The following is a 19,053-nucleotide window of genomic DNA, read 5'->3' as shown; positions in this document are numbered from 1 at the left end:
ATAAATTTGACAAGTGTTACTGTTCGACAAATAAAACCAAATTTAACTAATCTTTTCCAGTCATAACTGAAGATGGAAAAATAATTTAGTTTATCTCCTAAAAAAAAAAGAATTCAGAACAGAAAAATGTACCTTTTTGGTGCCTCCGTTGTCGCACTTCGAGCAGTAGTAGATGGGGCGCTAGACTGTTCTCTTAAAAACGTAGCTTCTGTGACTGCCTGTGAAGGTAGTTGAGTACTACTTGTTTCAACTGGTATTGCTGGAGCTGATGTGAAGAATGATCCATCTGATTCATGCTGCAAGGTATCTATGTCTTGGTTAATTTCTGGCTGGACATTTTGAATCTCAATGTCTGTGAATATCATTGAACTGTTTTGAAATAAGTTCTTTTCTTCTTCGTGGTCTTCAGTAGAAAAGTTTTCTTGATTATCATTCAACTTGTTTTTTTGTTCTTCGTCCTGAATTTGTTTCGGTTCTTCATCTGGCAGAGAGTGCAGCATGTGAGGGTTTTGCTGCGAGTTAATCTTTTGTCCAAAAGCTGAAGAATCAAATTCAAAACTTTGACTATCTTCTTCTGATGTTTTTAAAGACTGATCAGCAAATTTATCATCAAACTCATTTTGTTCAGGCTCTGGATTAACTTCATAATCAAAATTAATGGGGCTCACCGTGGTAGTTGGTTCTTTTTCATCTTCTTCTTCCTGAGAAAATATTTTTTCTTGAGGTACTTGTTGAGGATCTTCAAACTGGTTTGATCCAAATGAACTCACTCCAGAAGAAGGTGTCGGGCGACCAAAGAAATCAAATGATTGAGGCGGCTGAAAATTTTGTTGCCAGGTTGGACTGGGTCGATCTTGAATGAAAGTCTGTGTCTGTTGAGGAAAATTCTGTTGTGGCCTCACTGGAGCAAATTCTTGTTCCTGGAATGGACTTATGGGTCTAAATGACTGTTCGTCGGGAAGAGGGATTTGGGGCTGTTCATTTCTGAAATTACTGTCTCTACTCTGATTTTCTGCCTGGAATTGAGGTGGAGATGTTTCTAATCTTTCATCATCAAATGCTTCCTCATCATTTTCCTCTTCAGACTCATTTTCTTCGGTGACTAAATCTTCATCTTCATTATCCTCTTCAGATTCAGGAAAGAATTGCTGTTGAGCTACATTTCCTGGAAACGAAGAACCTTGGGATAGCTCTTGAGCAGGTTTGTTAGAAGCAAATAATTTTTCTGAGTTTTCAAAAGCTGGCCTTTGTGGAACTTGAGCAAAAACTCTTGGATCTTTTGGTTCTTCCCGAACATTGGACGGTACTCTGAAATTATCATCAAATACAGAGTTATCAAATGGCCGACCATTAGTGCCGCCATCTTGACGGAGCGCTTCTTCTACTGTCTAAAATTGAAAAAGATAATTAAAAGATCGATTTTATTTATACTCAATACCTAATACCAAGTACTTAATAGCCCTAAATCTTGAATATTTGAATGTAACAGATTACTTGTCAAAATACAATACATATAAATATATTGCAAAATATGAAATACCATACATGTGTTTAGACCAATTTGAATTTAAATTATAACAAATTAAAATTTAATGTGAATAAAGTCTAAAAGGTCCTGAAGCAAAGTAGAAAACAAGCATTTGGCATGATAACATGAGACTGTAAAATTAAAGCATGACACATAACAATTTTTAACATCTATTCTTTTTAATACTCTTCCTAACTTGGAAAGATCAGGATTGATGGACCCATTTTTCAAAAAGCAATGAATCTGTAAAATATAACTTCAACCCATCTATAATTGTTAACGAAGTTTTATTTTAGTGTATTCTTTGTTTTATTTGTTTCATTCTGTGTATATTCTTTTAATAATAAACATAAATGTATAAACAATTTTCGCAATAGCAAATCAAAATGTAGAATGTATAAAGTCTAAAAAATGTTGAAACTAAGGCCGAAATGACCAAAAGGTTATCAAATTAGCAGAAATGAGCAGGAAAATATAAAATTAAAATAATAAAGCAAAGCTGAAAAGCCTAGATTATCCATCTTTCTAAAAATTACAGAGAAAATTTGATCTATGTACTAAATATTAACTTTTTAGTATTTAAATGAATGACAAAAAGAAAGAGCCTTACAATAAGACTTGTTGAGGCAGGTCATATGTTAGAATTTATCTGGAGGAGGGAAGAGTAATTATAAAACACACCGAGAGGGCAAATTATATGAAATACGTTCAATTTATATTTACGAACAAGTGCAGGAAAGGAGGCTCATTCCCGACCAGGCACGTACAGGGAAGGTGCCTCAAATATCTTAATAGTATGTATGGTTGTCAGGCTGATCAAATATTCAAGATGTATATATTTAAATCATGTTTTATTAGAGGTTTTGAGGGATTTGGATATACCCAATTTTGAGGGGGTTTTGATTGGGTTGACAGTTTAATAGAAATATTACAATAAACCAGAAAAGACTAACACTTGGTTTTACTGATCTGAGATCATTTCAATAAAAGCAATATCAACATCAAGGCTTAAATTTTTGAAATCTTACCAATTTAACAAATTCAGCCCAAAAATTATACTTTGAATGTTGAGACTGATTAATATGCTTTTACTCGTAAAAATATGCGACGGGATTAAAAATGTTCTAATAAAAGACATATAACACCTTAGCAGTAAAGATGAAATTCAGGAAAAAAACTGAACACTAGTTTAAACTGTGAAAACATCAAAATCAAAACTACTATAATAGGTTTAATTACAGCATTTAAATAGTAACTGCATGTTAACGAAAGAGGAGCAAATTTTACTAATATTGTTAGAAGGCATATATGGAGAAATAGAAGATATTTTTTGCTCATATTTCAAGAATTGCAGAGAAACACAATCTTGAAGGCGATAATTTAAAATAAGTGTTCATGTATTTAAAGCAGTTTTTTTTACAACAAACAAGTCCGCCATGAAAGAATTTTAACACCACGCCAATTTTTTTTTTTTTTTTTTTTTTTTTAAGTAGAATCTGTACACTTTATTTGAAATGAAAAGAAATAGAGTGAGCCAGTTCTTTGCCATGGGGATAAATTTCTAATGGAGTTTCTAATGGAATCGAAGATAATTTTAAGCTAGAAGCATTGAAACAATCTGAAGGGGATATATGCCTTACCAAGATTTTGATGAAGTTTTATCTGTAGAAGACCTTTTTCAGATCATATATCTCTACATATTCAGATGCTACACAGCTGTAATCTCCAAAGAAATGATGTAACTTTTGCTCAAAAGGTTTTGGAAGCTGCTTGATTTTCAATTAAGGCTGGAAGGTTTCCACGGCAACCTTTCAATGCTTAAATATCTATGTAATATTAAATGAAAATAAAATCTAATTTAGAAATAGAGTCTAACTGAATTTCATGGCGGATTAAAATCTAGAATACTTCCTAAGGGGTTCCTTTCAAAATTTGAAGTTACCTCAAGGTAACCCCTTAAAGTGGTATTTGTGCCATCTATAGGTAAAAGAATCAAAATTTTGTTTCGATAAAATAAAAATTTAAATAATATGTTGATGGCTTATAAAGCTTGATTTTCCCAAATTAAATACTAAGTTATATAAATTATTGAATGATCATAAGCTTTAATTGGATCATTTTCTAAAAATAGACAAAAAAAGACAAAGCCTGTCCCATTTTGTAGGAAATTAAATAAGTGTTTATTGGAACTTGGAATGTTACCACGTTAAAAAATGACTATCGTATCGACATTTTGACTGACGAATTCAGACGATTCGAACTGGATTTATGAGGAGTTTCAGAAACTCATATCCTAGGGGTAGGAATTACGAAATTAGGTGATATAGAATTTGTTTACTCAGGCAGGAAGGATGGGGTACATAGACAGGGAGTAGGGCTCATGATGAATAAGGAAGCTGCTAAGTCTTGTTTAGGCTAGGAAGATATTAACAATAGAATATTAGTTGCTCATTTTATGACTAAAAGAGTATCAGTTATAGTAGTATATGCCCCTTTAGAGCCGACTGACGGAGATACTAGTGACTGGGATGAATTTTACTTACAGTTACAGGATCAAATAGACAGGATCCAATGAGTAAATATTATGTTATTACTGGGAGATTTTAATGCCCAGGTTGGTAGAAATAGGGATAGATGGTACCCTAGCCTAGCTAAATTTGGTGTAGGAAAAGAAAACATTAATGGATACAGACTTTTTCAATTTTGTAGGTATAACAATCTAGTTATAACCAATACGGTGTTTGGTCATAAAATGGCTCATAAGTTAACATGGTATTCACGTGATGGTAAGACAGCAAACTTTATTGATTACGTTATTGTAAACCGAACACTGGCAGGATCACTACAATATACTAGGGTATGTAGGAGTGCCGTTATTAATGTTAAGAGTAAAGATCACCATCTAGTAGTGTCAAGGGTTAATTTAAAGCTGAAGTATCGGAAGGGTAACTACCTCCCGGGAAGTTATGATGTTGGTAGACTCCAGGATAAGAATTTGAGAGAAACTTTCCAGGAACAGTCGAATCCTAAACTTGAGAGTTTAAAATTTGATAATGTGGAAGATGGTTGGAATAATTTTAGAAAAATAATTTGTGAAGTTGCTGAAGGTGTCTTAGGGAAGAAAGCTAGAGCTGTAGCTCAGAATATTAGTGAACAATCTATATGTTTGACAAACAGGAGAAAGGACTTGTACTAAGGTACAATTACCTGAGTGATAGATCATATGAAAACAAAAGGAATGTAAAGAAAGTGGAAGAAGCATTAAAATATGAACTAAGGAGGTGTGAAGTCGAGATCATGGATAAAATTGCCGAGGATCTGGAAGATGCAGCTAGACGGCATAATAGGAAAATATTGTACTGGCATGTTAACAAATTGAGAGGGAGTAGTCAATGCGGACTTGGCCCAGTTAAAGATAGAAATGGGGCCGCAATTAGCGATAAGGAAAAAAACTAAAGAGAGATGGGCCGAACATTTTGAGAATTTGCTTAACCGAGATAGAGTGGAAGGAAAATATATAGAGGAAAATGAAAAAGTTTGTGATACCTTGGATATGAAGGAAGATTCGTTTTGTGAGGAGGAGCTAGCGACAGTACTAAAAGGACTAAAAAATAATGAGGCTCCAGGGGCTGATAGGGTGGTAAATGAGTTTCTTAAATAGGGTGGCTCTGAGGTTAGAAATAAGTTACTGAAGATTATGAATATGATTTTTGAAAAAGGGGAAGTACCTAACGATTTTTGGTAAACCCTAATTAAGCCACTTTATAAGAAAGTTTATAAAAGTGAGTGTGGTAATTATCGAGGGATTAGTCTAGTCTCTGTAGGTAGCAAATTACTTAGTAATATGATACTTTTTAGACTGAGAGATGCCGTAAACAAAGCTTTAAGAGAAGAACAGTGCGGTTTTAGAAAAGGTAGAGGATGTGTCGACCAAATTTTCACTCTTAGGTTAATAATTGAGAAGTGCCTAAGTTTTCAAACACCTATGGTCCTCAGTTTTATAGATTATGAGCAAGCAATCGATTCTGTTGATAGAGGAGCTTTAGTAAAGGTTTTATCCTTGTATGGTATACCAGACAAATACATTAAAGTGATTAGTGTTATATATGAAAGTAACATTGTTGATGGTTAAGATAGGAAATGAGGTTAGCAGCTTGTTTTTTATTAAATCAGGAGTTAAGCAGAGTTGTGTTTTATCCCCCTTTATATGGATTATTTTGATGGACATTGTCTTAAGGAGCACAGGAAAGGCAATGGGAGACCACGGAATCAAATGGGGAGAAATAGCTATCCTGGAGTTAAATTATGCTGATGATTTAGGCATCCTAGATGAAAGTGTGAAAAAAAGGAATGAAGTTTTAGCGGTTTTGCGAGTTCAGGGTGCTAGAATAGGTTTGAAAATGAATGTTAAAAAGACTAAGTCACTAAGGCTAGGAATAAGTCAAGATGAAAAGGTGAAGTTGGGTAATGAAAAGATTGATCAGGTGGACAGCTTCACTTACCTTGGTAATATTATTAGTAAAGATGATTGGAACAGTGAAGATGTCAAAGTAGAATAGCCAAGGCTCAGGGTGTTTTTTCACAGTTAAAAAAGTTTGGAAGAATGGAAAGATAAGTCTGCAAACCAAGATTAGAATATTAGAAGCTACAGTGATGACAGTGGTCAAATATGGTTCTGAAGCATGGGTGCTCCAAAAACAGATGAAGATTTGCTAGATCTTTTCCAGAGAAATTGCTTAAGGATTGTTCTGCGTTCCCGGCTGACTGACCGTATTTCAAACAATAGGCTATACGAAAAATGTGGTTCAATACCGCTCTCTAGGGCTATAATGAAAGAAAGGTTGAGATGGCTAGGGCACGTTCTACAGATGACAGTTTGCCGAAGATTGTCCTTTTCGGCCAACCGCTAGGCCTAAGCGGAAAGCAGGTCGTCCTCGTCTGGGGTGGGAGGACGTCATAAAGAAAGATTTAAAGGAAATGGGAACTTCATGGGCGGGCGTTAAAAGGGAGGCTTTTAAAAGGTTGGGATGGAGGAGGAGCGTGCGTAGCTGTGTTTGCCTCAGGTGGCTAGGTGCTGCGGTGAGTTGTTGTTAGTTAGTTTTAGTTAGTTTATATTTTATTATTGAAGTTACTCTCTGATTTTCCCGATGTGAGAATATGCACCTCTTAAATCTCAAGTTATTGGTGTTTACTTTCAATAACAAGCACAAACTAAAAAAAAAATAAAACATTAAACATAATATATTGGTTCAATACTGATCCTTTAAAGATATTCGCTGTTCAAGCTCTATTCGGTAAATCCTGCATTATATATTCTAAGAAAATTATTCATATAATATATATAGATTGGATGCCGTTTCAGGAATAATAGATCATATTTATCTACATTTCTGTAGCAGAAAATATGGTATTTAGGGTTTTCCATTTCAGCTGAGACTTCCTGGATATAAATTTAAACTGGCATTTAAATTTTCTTACCTCTACTGGCTTAGCCAGCCTGATATCCCCGTTTGGCAGAGGAGTTTCAGTTGTAGCACTTTTCAAGAAGGTGATCCCTCTAACAGGAATGGAGACACGAGTATACCCTTTTGGTAAGGGAAGCGAAGCAGGAGCAACAAATACAGCGGGAGGTTGACCACTTATCTGGTTCGTAATGTAAGGAATATCGACGGTTGAATAGCCTCGGGGAGGTGGCGCTACAGGGTTTGCTAAGAAAACTTTTTCTGCCATACCTTTCTGCAGCTCGGACAGAACATCTGGTACCTGAAATATGCAACAAACATGAATTGAAATAGTTCATTAAATCAGTTATCTGACATTCCACAGTAGCATAGCCATTGGGAGGGTTTTCGGGCTTGCGCCCCTTTCCTCACTGATAGTGAAAAATTGTACAGAACGAGCTTAGAAAATGCGTTTTCCGTACCTTTCCCCCGCCCGAACCAAATCGGTTCACATCTCCTGGAAATGGAATCAGGCTCCATATAAAAAACCTACTGGTATTGTCGATTATTTCTTTTATGTTATAGTAATAATGATCACTTTACTTAAGAGTTTAAAAACAGCCAGGACCGTATAGAGATTTTTTTCGGGTGTGGGTTTACGAACAGTTTTTTTGGGGGGAGGAGGAGAATTAACTAAGCGAACTTCACAGCCAACTTTGACATTTTAGTTTTTATCATGATCCTCAGTATGAAAAGAGGATAAAAATAATAGCTAGGTCTCACTTGTAGACATTAACAGAATTTTACCTCAGGAGACACTAACATTTCGTGGGAGGCAAAGATTCCAAGAAGGCCAAGAATGGGAAAGAACTTATGCCCTTGGAGAGGAGCAATTCTTTTAACTCATCCTCATTCATAAAGCATGTTTTTTGCTGAACGCTTATGTTGATTCATATGTTTTCCCAAAGCTAACTCTGTTGGGATACTTTCAACTTTAGAATCCTTGCATACCCCTATTTTCACATTATTTTGGACAGAGCTAAATTGGAAGCAACTCTAAAAACTCAGTATATATAAATTTTCGAAGTGTAATAAGAATTTTCCTGGTAAAGTGTTTAAATTAGAAGAATAGATGAATTGCACTGTTTCTATATCTTTTTTTCATGCCATACCGAATAATTAATACTAACAAAGTATTTTTTTTTCTTTTAAGTTACTAACATTTTTTTTTCTACTTGATCACGCTATGTAGAGAAAGAGGTATAAGATGTGTTTTGCGCAGTATGTTTTGTTACGACCTAATGATTTACGTATTTTTATTTCAGTAGGGTGTGTCGTTTCTCTCCACTCACTGTGTTCAATTTTTGCGAACCAGAATAAATCCTTTTATTACCATCTAATAAGCCCTCTTTAAATTTTGTGTTGAAATGATGAAATTGTTGGCGGTATTCAATAAAAATTTCTGAAACGCATTATTAGTAGAGAGCAATAGGGCTTCAATTTATTAGTCCTTTTTGGCGTGGAAGGAGTTGTCGTAGAAACTTTGGAAGGTTTTGGAAAATTGGAAGTTTTAGTGCTTTTTATAAGAGTCAAAGGGATTGATGCCAACCCGTTTCCCTCCCAAGCCTTTTTTCGCCACCCTTCTTCCAAAGACATTTGATCAAAATTAGGCATTTGGTTTAAAATGGAAAGAATTGGGACATAATTTAAAGAGCGAGGTGTTGAGGAGGGGGCAAATCCCCTCATATACGTTATAATTCCTCCTTACTTACCGTCAGTTACCATGAACTTTTTGATCAACATCAAAATCCAAGCAGAGATCACTGAAATGTCGATGTTCTTTCTGCGTAACGAAAGGTATTGCATTCATAATTCTTTACAATCTCTTCAAATGTAATTCAACAAACAGAAAAGATGCGTCAACTAAAGTAAGGAGCAAGTTTAAAACTCATAACAGATTGAAGTTACTTTGTATATAAGGGGGACTTACCCCTTTTCAACATCCTGCTCATTAAACGAAAGTTTTTTAGTGTTTTGAAAAATCTCTTTTTTTTCAATTGCAAATTTTCTTTAAAAATTTGGACAAAAGCCAAACTTCACAATAAAGATTAAGGAGTTAAGGATGAGACAGACTTTTGATCTTTTACATAACTGAAGCCATCACAGGCTCTGCAATGTGATTTCTTATCAATATAGAGATTTTATTCATTTGTTTATATGCATTGAAGCACCTCATATAAAAAGAAAAAAGATAAATATTACAACTTTAAATTTCTGAAAACTAAGCTTCTAACAGTATTTGTCATACCAAAGACATTTACTGGCGGGGCTAATGATGGCCTGCCTTGCTTTCCCCATCTGTGCTGGTAGATATGGGAATTTAATATTTTAGCTATATAGAGAAACATTTTAATTAATTCCGACTCCTCTCTACCTCTTTTAACATTTATCTGAAGCCTCATGAAGAGTAAGCAATGTGTCCATTAGTATCTACTTTTTTAGGAATCTACCCTATCCCCAACTAAAGAATGACTCACCCCCCCCCCTTTATTTTAGCTGATACGCAATTACAGATCACCAAACATAGCCTAATTTCATTACAAATAAAGTGAATCAACTTGGTTGAATCCAGTGCAGCCACCGTTTGGCATTACTTCTTTTGCAACTGGGAAGTATAAAATATAGTTATTGGTACATTTAAATCAATTAACTTCTGATAATTTTAAATTGATTGCAAATTCGTTCTCTTTGGAGTAGTGGTAGTTTGGTGTGGCAGAAAACTAGACTTTCCTCTGGCCCAACGTGTCTGATCATTTAAAAAAGAGCTTTCAATTTACGTTTGAATGGGATTCCTCCCAATTATCTTGGTCATTCAATTGGAAACAATCACCCCTGTGAAAAACAAAACAAAAAACATCAAACGACGATTTTTATTCTGAAAAAAAAAATACTGATCTCCACATTTTGAAGATTAGAGCTTGAAAACTCTATCAAAGAGTTTTCTGAAATGATTTTTTTATGAAGGGATTTTCAATAAAATGGCTCAAAGTTCTGGGGTTGTTCCCCTTTTTTCAAAAACTAGGCAAATTTTCTCAAATTTTTGGTGTGGGTGGGTAACAATAAACTGAAATAATTTTATATATTTAGAATCAGCACAAAAAACCAATGCTGTCGGCTAAGCAATTGTCAAGAAAATTTCATTTTTAGTTTTGGCGGATCTTGGCCAAAGTTATTTTCTACTTCCAGTTTTTTTTTTATTCCATAAAATTCGATTATCATCTCCTCTGACCTAATTTGTTAAAACTTGTTCATTTTTTTTAGTTGAATATGCTAATAAAAAGAAACAGGATCAATTTGACAGCTGGATAGTAAGTTTAAATTTAGTTTTTTCTGTCACTGTTCTGTAAGTTTTTAAATGTCTGAATATAAAAGGGATTTAAGTTCGAGGTGGAGAATTGTCCTGTTATGAATGAGGTACATTTTACATGGCCGGTATAAAATCAAGACGTGGTGTCTATGCAGGCAGGATGATTTTTGAGTATCTCTACTCTTTCAGTAAACTATTCTAAGGAGTAAGAAATTGCATAAAGACAAGTCTACATCTGTTATAATCTATGGAAGCAATAAATCTTTCTGTAATTTAGGTTTGAATTAGATTTTCTTTTAAGATTATATGCATAATAATTACATATAATATTAATCATTAAAATAAAGCGATCATTTGCCAGGAACTTCTATTTAAAATTTAATGCATTTTGTTCCATTTTGCGTTCAATTTAACTTCTCTTTTTATTTAAGAGTTTTCCCCAAATAGTATTTAAAAATAAACCTATTACTATAAAACCAAACATCATAAACTATTTTCCATGTCAACCAACCATCCTGGTTATCTTGGCGTCTGACCCCCCTGGAAGATTTTCTGCCGGTGCCCTTGCTAAATAAGTGTATTCTTTCCTGTCAACGTTTTATCAAACGTCCTTACGTTGTTCTTTAATTGATCCTTCTTCTTTTTTAAATTTCTAGTTTTTCTCAATTTGACTAAAGGCTAATACTGAGAGGGAAACAAAATTCTACATATCTGTCCGCTTTTACCTTTTTTGCGATTTTGTCTTTTAAAATCAGGTGAGAGCTTGAAACCCTGCAATTCAAATTTTGCAGAATCAAGTTAAGGACCGCCTTCTAAACCCGTTTGTATTCATCAAAAGATAACCGCCCCATTTTTGCGCAGTAAAATCTCTTCTGTATAGCTAATTATATATATATATATATATATATATATATATATATATATATATATATATATATATATATATATATATATATATATATATATATATATATATATATATGTGTGTGTGTGTGTATAAGTATAATAAATAATAAGTATAATAGGACGGTGTCTTCAGACCCAGTCTTCCGCAGAAAATCCAGTATCTTACTATGTCCCCCATCCTTTTTCAGTTGCTCAGTTTTTTTATTGGGTTAGAACAACCCTTATCCCCACCCCCTAAATAAACTCATATTTATGTACCAGTTCTCTTGGAATTTTCTTCTCTTTTAATTTCTACATTGTGTAATTAATCCCAAAGCATAAGTTTATAAAATCATTGTTTTGAAATACCCGTTATGACTATGTTTTTTTTTTTTACTTCTGATGTCATTAGGCCACTCATTTATCTGCTATGGAAGCCGTTGGAAACGACAGAAATAATCGGGAATTCATACAAACAATAGGGTACTTACCTGCTGAAATCTCTCACCAGGAACAACTAGATTCACACGATCTCCAGGCTGAACTACAAGCTGACTTCTTGGTCTCTAAAAGGAAAAAAATAATTGTTAGCCTGACCTCATAGCGCTATTTTCAACTTTTTACATTCAGGCCTCCAATAATCTGGCAACGGTTCTAAGATCAAAGATTAAATTAAGTTAGCTTTTTAAAGCACTGATTGCAAAACAAATGAACTAGATTTCGAAGATACGTTGTATATGAAATTACTGACCGTATTTTAAATAGTAGATTGCACGGAAAAGTGGTTCTATTCCGCTTTCTAGGGTTGTAATGAGAGAAAGGTTTAGGTGGCTAGGACTTATTCTGCAGATGAAGGTTGACAGATTGCTAAAGAGTCTCTTTTTTGGGACAGCTATCAAGTTCCAAACAAAACAGGTCGTCTCCGGACACAACAAGAGGAGGTCATAAAGATGAAATTAATGAAAATCGGAACTTCTTGGGAGGGTCTAGAGAGGAAGGCTTTGAATAGATAAAGTTGGAGGAGGAGCATACGTAGCTGTGTTGGCCTCAGTCGGCTTGATGCTGAATTGAGTTGTCAGTAGTGGTAGTACCTAGTAGTTGCACATGAAATTTGCTACTAGTATAGGTTACGCTACTTAGCATGATCATGGCTCCATGGAACTACTGTAATGGATAAACTTTCATTGGGCTCAGCTTCTCTCTGTGCGAGCTGTGGTTTTGTAGATGGCTGAACAATTACATCATCATGGACTAATACACATTATAACAGAAGAGAAACAGAAGATTAATTCAGTTAGTCTGTGCAACATTAGTATATGTTTCCAAATATGTTTCCAAATTACGCCTGTGTTTGACCCAAGAAGTTTAATGAATGAACAATCAGGGAAAAAATACTCAGTAAGACTAGTTTCAATGAACTTCAAAGGAGCATTAGGGTTTTGCGAATTGATTTCCAAATCAGCGCCGATTTAAAAAAAAAATCGGCGTCGATTTGAGCTTGAAGAATTTTCTAGTTTTTGGCGCCGATTTACAAAATCAGCGCTGATTTTCATCATCATCATCACCAAAAAAAATAAGTTGGAATATAATAAGTAAAAATAAGTTGAAATTTGAGAATGATCTAAACTTGCTTGAAAAATAGAAAATATAATTAACATGATTCCAATTGAGTTATCCTTTCAATTTCCACCTTATGTGAACGGAGTTGAATAAGTGGTGCTGACCTAATATATGTGTTCAAACAGTTTGTTAACGAACTGTAAGTAAGGAGCGACCCGGCTCAATAGTAACCGAAACTCTAAGAAACGGAATTTTGACACCCATACATCCATCAAAAGAATCAGACTTTAATGCTGATTTCTATTATATAAGTTCCATCAAGTTTAGTCTTACCCATCAAAAGTTACACGCCTGAGAAAATTTGCCTGATTTTCAAAAAAAGGGGGAAACACCCCCTAAAAGATATAGAACCCTAATGAAAATTAGACCATCAGATTCAGCGTATCAACAAACCCTATTGTTGAGGTTTTAAGATCCTATCGGCAAAAATGAAGAATTTTGCATGTTTTGCCTGAAGAAAGATCAGGGGTGCGTGTTTTTTTTCCACAGGGGTGATCGTATCGACCCAGTGGTCCTAAAATATCGTGTGAGGGCTTATTCGAACGAAAATTAAAAGCTCTAGTGCCCTTTTTAAGTGACCAAAAATGGAGGGCAACTAGCCCCCTCCCAGGATCATTTTTTTCCCAAAGTCACCCGATCAAAATTTTGAGATAGCCATTTTGTTCGGCATGGTCAAAAATATAATAAATATGTCTTATAGGATCACTTAATCCCCCAAAGTCCCCTGGAGGAGGACTGAAAGTTATGAACTTTACCCTATGTTTACATACAGTATTGGTTATTGGGAAGTATACAGACGTTTTCAGGGAGATTTTTTCTGGTAGTGGGGGGGTCGGGGGTTATGTGGGAGGATCTTTCCATGGAGGAGGTTTTCATAGGGGAACTTTTCAACTGAAAGTAAGGAGCAACATCAAAACTTAAAACGAACAGAAACTATAACGTATGTGATTAGGTTCGCCCCCTAGTCAATACCTCGCTCTTTAAGCCAAAGATTTTTTTAGTACTTTCATAAGAGCTATTTTTTCTAGTTAATGGCCTTTGTGATTAAGGGGTCATTTTTAAAGAATTGGAACAAAATTCGAACTTTAGCGTAAAGAGCGAGGTATTGACTAGGGGGTGAACCCCCTAATATACGTAATAAAAATAATATAGGAATATGGAAGTTCGTTACGTAAGTTAATTCGTAAGTTACATATATTTATTACTAATAAAAACGTTCGTAAATAAAATCAAAGAACTTTCGAGAAAGCGATTTAACCAAATAAAAGTAAAATTAATATGCGAATTCAAAATTAATATGCAAATTTTGTTTTAATTATTCATGTACAGTGAGCCAAAATCAAAACTTGCAGTAATTCAAAAATGTTCAAAAATTAAATTATAAAAAACAAGTTTTTTTTTAACTGAAAGTAAGGGCAGCACTAGAACATATAAAGAACATAAATTGTTCTGTATATGAAAGGCGCCGTCCCCTCCTCAACGCCTCGCTCTTTACGCTAAAGTTAGACTCCTTCTCACAACTCTATTTTTTAAAACAATAAAGAACTTTAGCGTAAAGAGCGAGGCGTTGAGGAAGGAACAGCCCCTTTCATATACAGAATAATTTCTGTTCGTTTGAATTTTTAATGTTGCTCCTTACTTTCAGTTAAAAAAAACTTTGTTTTTAATTTAATTCAGAGAAAGAATGACACATTTTGAGCTTCCGTTGACTTGGTCTGCAAGAGCTTTTCAGAGAAGTCAGCTAACGGTCTTTAAGTTTTGGGAATAACATAAATAAAAGTGAAGCATAACCAAATATATGTTTATTATATGCATTCAATAGTATCATTCTAAACTATAATTCTATTTGCTATTTATTCTTTTGTCATTTGTATCAAGTAGTTTGTAGTAATCTAAAGAGCGACTCGGACCAACAATAACCGAAACTCTAAAATAAGAAATTTCGAGAACGTTTTTTAACTTTTGGTTACTATGGGTAGTTGTTTGCTCTTTAATAGGTTGCAGCTACCGCTGCAACCATGATTAAAAAAAAGAAGTTTTTTTCTACTGAAACTAAGGAACAGCATTAAAAATTAAAACAAACAGAAATTATGACGTATATGAGGGGGTTCTCACCCTCATATACGTAAAGAGCGAAACTGTAGCGTGAAGAGAGTGTTATTGACGAGGGCGAGCCCCCTCATATACCTAATAACTTCTGTTCGTTTTAAGTTTTAATGTTGCTCCTTACTTTCAGTTGAAGAAACTATTCTTTTATTTAATTTCTGCTCGTTTTTTTTATAATGCTGGGAAATCCGGCGCCTCCTTCATGGAAAATTCCTTTCCCCCATGAAATATGCCCCACGGAAAATTCCCCCGCGTAACCCCCTCCCCCAATCCCCACCAGAAAAAATCCCCCCTGAAAACGTCTGTATACTTCCCAATAACCAATAATGGCCTATATGTAAACAATGCGAAAAATTGCAGCCCTTCCCCCGAGGAGTGTGGGGGATTAAGTCATCTTCAAAGACATATTTATTAGATTCTTTGACTATGCTGAACAAAATGGCTATTTCAAAATTTTGATCGGGTGACTTTGGGAAAAAATAAGCGTGGGAGGGGTTCTAGTTGCCCTCAAATTTTTTTGTCACTTTATAGGGCACTAGAACTTTTAAGTTCCGCTCGAATGAGCCCTCTTGCGATATTCTAGGACCACTGGGTAAATACGATCACCCCTGGAAAAAAAAACAAATAAACTGTTCGTTACAACATTAAAACGAGTTTTAATGTTGCTACTTACTTTCAGTTAAAAAACTTGTTTTTTTTATCTAGTGTCAATCAAAACGAACAAAATCAATTAAAAGAAAAAAAACCAACAAGAGAAGTTTTTCAAAGAAAAGTGAAGAACTACATTAAATCAAAAATGATCAGAAATAAAGTCAAGTAGTTTTCAAGCGTAAAACTACCGCAAACTACCATCAATTAATAGATAAGACTCAAGACGAACAGAAATTACAATAAATAACCCAGTCAAACTAAAAACGAGCTGAGACTAACATATTTTAAATTTTTTTTTTTTTTTAACTTCAATAAATCCGAAGTTATGCAGACTTTCAGCAATGAAAATAAACATATATATTTACATAGCTCGAAATAAGGATTGTTTTCAGTAAAGTGTAAGTTATGCACTGGTCTTAAGAAAGCACGGGGAACAGTAGCCCAATTCATCTTTGTTTCTGCTCGTTTAGAGTTTGACTGAGTGATTTTTTTACAATTCTATTCGTTTTAAGATTTCATTTAATTATTAATCGTCATTTTACGCTTGGGAAATTATCCAGGGTTGCCAACTTGATACATTCCACATCAAATGAACCTATTCCCATGTACCAGGACGCTATGACATAAAATTGCCAAAAAGTGATCAATTATGGAAATTTGGGACACAAAAGAGTAAAAAGGGATGCATTTTGTAAATTTATGACATTAAACGAAAAATTTCCCAACTGGATATGTGTTTTGGTAACAAAAAATGTTACTTTTCAGTTTTCACCTAAGTTGTGTTTTTTCTTCTTCGTTTTTAGCATTAAAGTTTTGCCAGAAATGTCGTAAGCAAGGATTTTCTCCAAAGTAAGGGATTGAATATTTATATGAGGTTCATGCTTTCGTGCTAAGTCATTTTGTACAAGTTTTTTTCTATGGAATTTTTTAATTTTAATAATTTGATGTTGACTTTCCGCTTTGAAAGAGGTTTAAAAAGCGTCTTATGTTCAATAGTACAACTGGTACAAAAATGACCCTCTAGTTTTCGAAATTTTAAGATGGACTCATTTTGGCTAAAAATAAAACATTTTTGGCTATTCAGGTGACACATTCATGGACCAAAAAGTTGCCAACCCTGCCGAATATTAGGTTGTGGTCTTCGCCTCACAAAGATCTTCTAATTTGTGTTGTTCCACTGTAATATTCATATTATTCATTGAGTTAGACAGTTTAGCACGTTTTATAACTTGCCATGTCCCCTCCCTCAAATAAAACCTAGACCTTGAATTAAATTTCTATGTACTTGCCTAATCATGACTAGCACAAACACACGCCAGTTAATAAGGGAATGTTTTAATTTCGACAGTTTTCCCAATTGCATTGGCTAATGCAAAAGAGATGGTCACTGAAATTTCATCAGTTTGATTTTAAGAGCTTTAAATTAGCAAAAGTAATGCTAATTTGATATTTTATTTCAAATGTTTTTAAATAATAATATTGAAAAAAACATTTTACACAATTAAACAAAACAAAATACAATAATATAAATGGAGATCTATTAAGAAACGAAAGCTATCAGACAATTATTATTAGGTTTAATCTTGCTAATAAAATTTTTGTAAATGTTGCTCAAGATTTTCACTTATTCGTCTCTTTATGTAAATTTTTAACAATTTTTGAAATGTTGATTGGACTATAGGTGGACATCTCCATCTGTGCAAATCAACATATAATCATAATTTTATTTATAAGCCTTAGACTAAAGGTAGTCCTTTGAATAGGGTTGGCAACTGTTGCAGTTCTTTGTTTTTGTAGCCAGGGTTGCCACCGTCCTGGATTACTCCCGGTTTTCCGGGATTTTTTCTGCAGTCCGGGATTTTTGTAAGAAAATCAGGATTCTTTGGTAAAAACCGGGATTTTTGCTAAAAACCAGTGTTTTTTCATTATAAAGAGATTTTCAACGATTTTGGCTGATAGTCTACTAATTTTTTTTTCTGTACGATATCACGAATATTCTCTGGTTTTCTGCGTTCCCTTCGGATTTACACTTGTCGCTGAGGCAGCGAGTTTTTCATTCGGCATTCTACTTTTGAAAATTCAACTCCAATGTAACGACGAGCGGCGAATTCAAAACAAAAACAGCAAGGATTTCCTTTTCTTGTCATTGTAGTTCATTTTGCCCCATGTAATGCCTCGGGCAAAGTTAATCTCAGAAAAGGTAACTAAAAGGCGTACGGCATTATACTTATTCTGTTCAAAAGGATACTTATTTCAAAACGATGCTTTTGTAAGACGAATAATAATTCCGCTGTCCGCTTCTTGATTGGCGAGACTTTTGCTAAACAGAAAAGCAGGTATTGTAAAAGGGAAAGGGACGTGTGAAGACGTGATAAAATAAAACTTTTACCGCTTGCCAAGCCATATTGAATATTAGCCAGACTATCCATTTTCTGGAAAAATGGGACGGAAATCTTGGAATGTAGACATGTCTCCCGTCCCATTTTTACGTTTTCTGGGCAGGAAGAATCAGAAGGTCAGAAAATGGAAAAATGGGATGGAAGACTGGCAGTGTGGACAGCTTTTTTGGAAAAATACCAGAAGAAGGAGACGATTAGACACGATAAGTGATAAATAAAAATAGTTGTCTAAGATTGTTTTGATTATAAAAAGGGTAAACTGTCTAACTGAAGCTCTAAATTTGTTTTCTATAGGTTTTCGGTCAGAAAAACAGATTTGATGAGGATAGCGCCGATAAATTTGTACAGATATCTTCTGAGAAAACCACCAGGTTTTTGAAAAAAACCGCCTAGTCTGGACGACTATTCCAGAAATTGGATAGTCTGGACGCGCTATATGGCTGCTATGCGTGACGTCAATTCTTGGGCGGGAAATTCAAATAACGATGAAACGTTGATGTTTGGACACCTTTTTTTATAACTTTAGTGACTCGCTTTGGTCTAAAATATTGGCCCTAAACCTTACCAATTAATCAGAATATTTTTACAGAAATAGTACTTGAAGTGTTGACAATCGGTTTGATTTAAAACTAGAAACCATGTTCCACAGTCCTTCAACGTGTATGTTTTAGTTTTCATATTATCAATGCGCAACTCTATGTTGTATAGTCTAGAAACCGTCTCCGGGATTTTCCAGGATTTTTTAAGAAGAAAAATCGGGATTTTAATTTTGTGTTGGTGGCAACCCTGTTTGTTGTACTTTTTCGGCCATTGACGTACTGTAGCACGTACGACACAGAAAACTGTACTTTTCCATGAAAAGCCAAAAACTGTCGGACAAAAATACTATGGTTTCTTTGTCTTTTGGAAAATTGAGTTTAATATGTGGGAAAAAAAATTGCCAACAGCGACCTTTCTGTGTTCCTAACGTGACTAGAATATAGCGTCCTGAAAAATAACACAAATACAATAAATAAGAAAAATGATAGAGAATAAGAAAAAAACAATCTGATAAAG

General features: G+C 34.4%; 1 protein-coding gene across 1 annotated transcript in view; it reads right to left on the bottom strand.

Moving 5' to 3' along the window:
* Positions 1–19,053, bottom strand: part of LOC148943395 (uncharacterized) — a 96,284-nt gene that overhangs the window by 13,547 nt on the left and 63,684 nt on the right. The window contains exons 5-7 of the mRNA XM_089100909.1: positions 11,713–11,787; positions 7,007–7,291; positions 133–1,388 (exon numbers count right to left, since the gene is read on the bottom strand). Of these exons, the coding sequence (XP_088957035.1) occupies positions 133–1,388; positions 7,007–7,291; positions 11,713–11,787 (1,616 nt within the window). The remainder of the gene's footprint in view (positions 1–132; positions 1,389–7,006; positions 7,292–11,712; positions 11,788–19,053) is intronic.

The sequence above is a fragment of the Artemia sp. Qi Xiang Cuo genome, chromosome 15 (genome assembly GCF_049724085.1).
Source record: "Artemia sp. Qi Xiang Cuo chromosome 15, ASM4972408v1, whole genome shotgun sequence".
NCBI lineage: Eukaryota > Metazoa > Arthropoda > Branchiopoda > Anostraca > Artemiidae > Artemia > Artemia sp. Qi Xiang Cuo.
The sequence above is the reverse complement of the archived record's forward strand: the minus strand, read 5'-3'. Positions and strand labels throughout refer to the sequence as shown.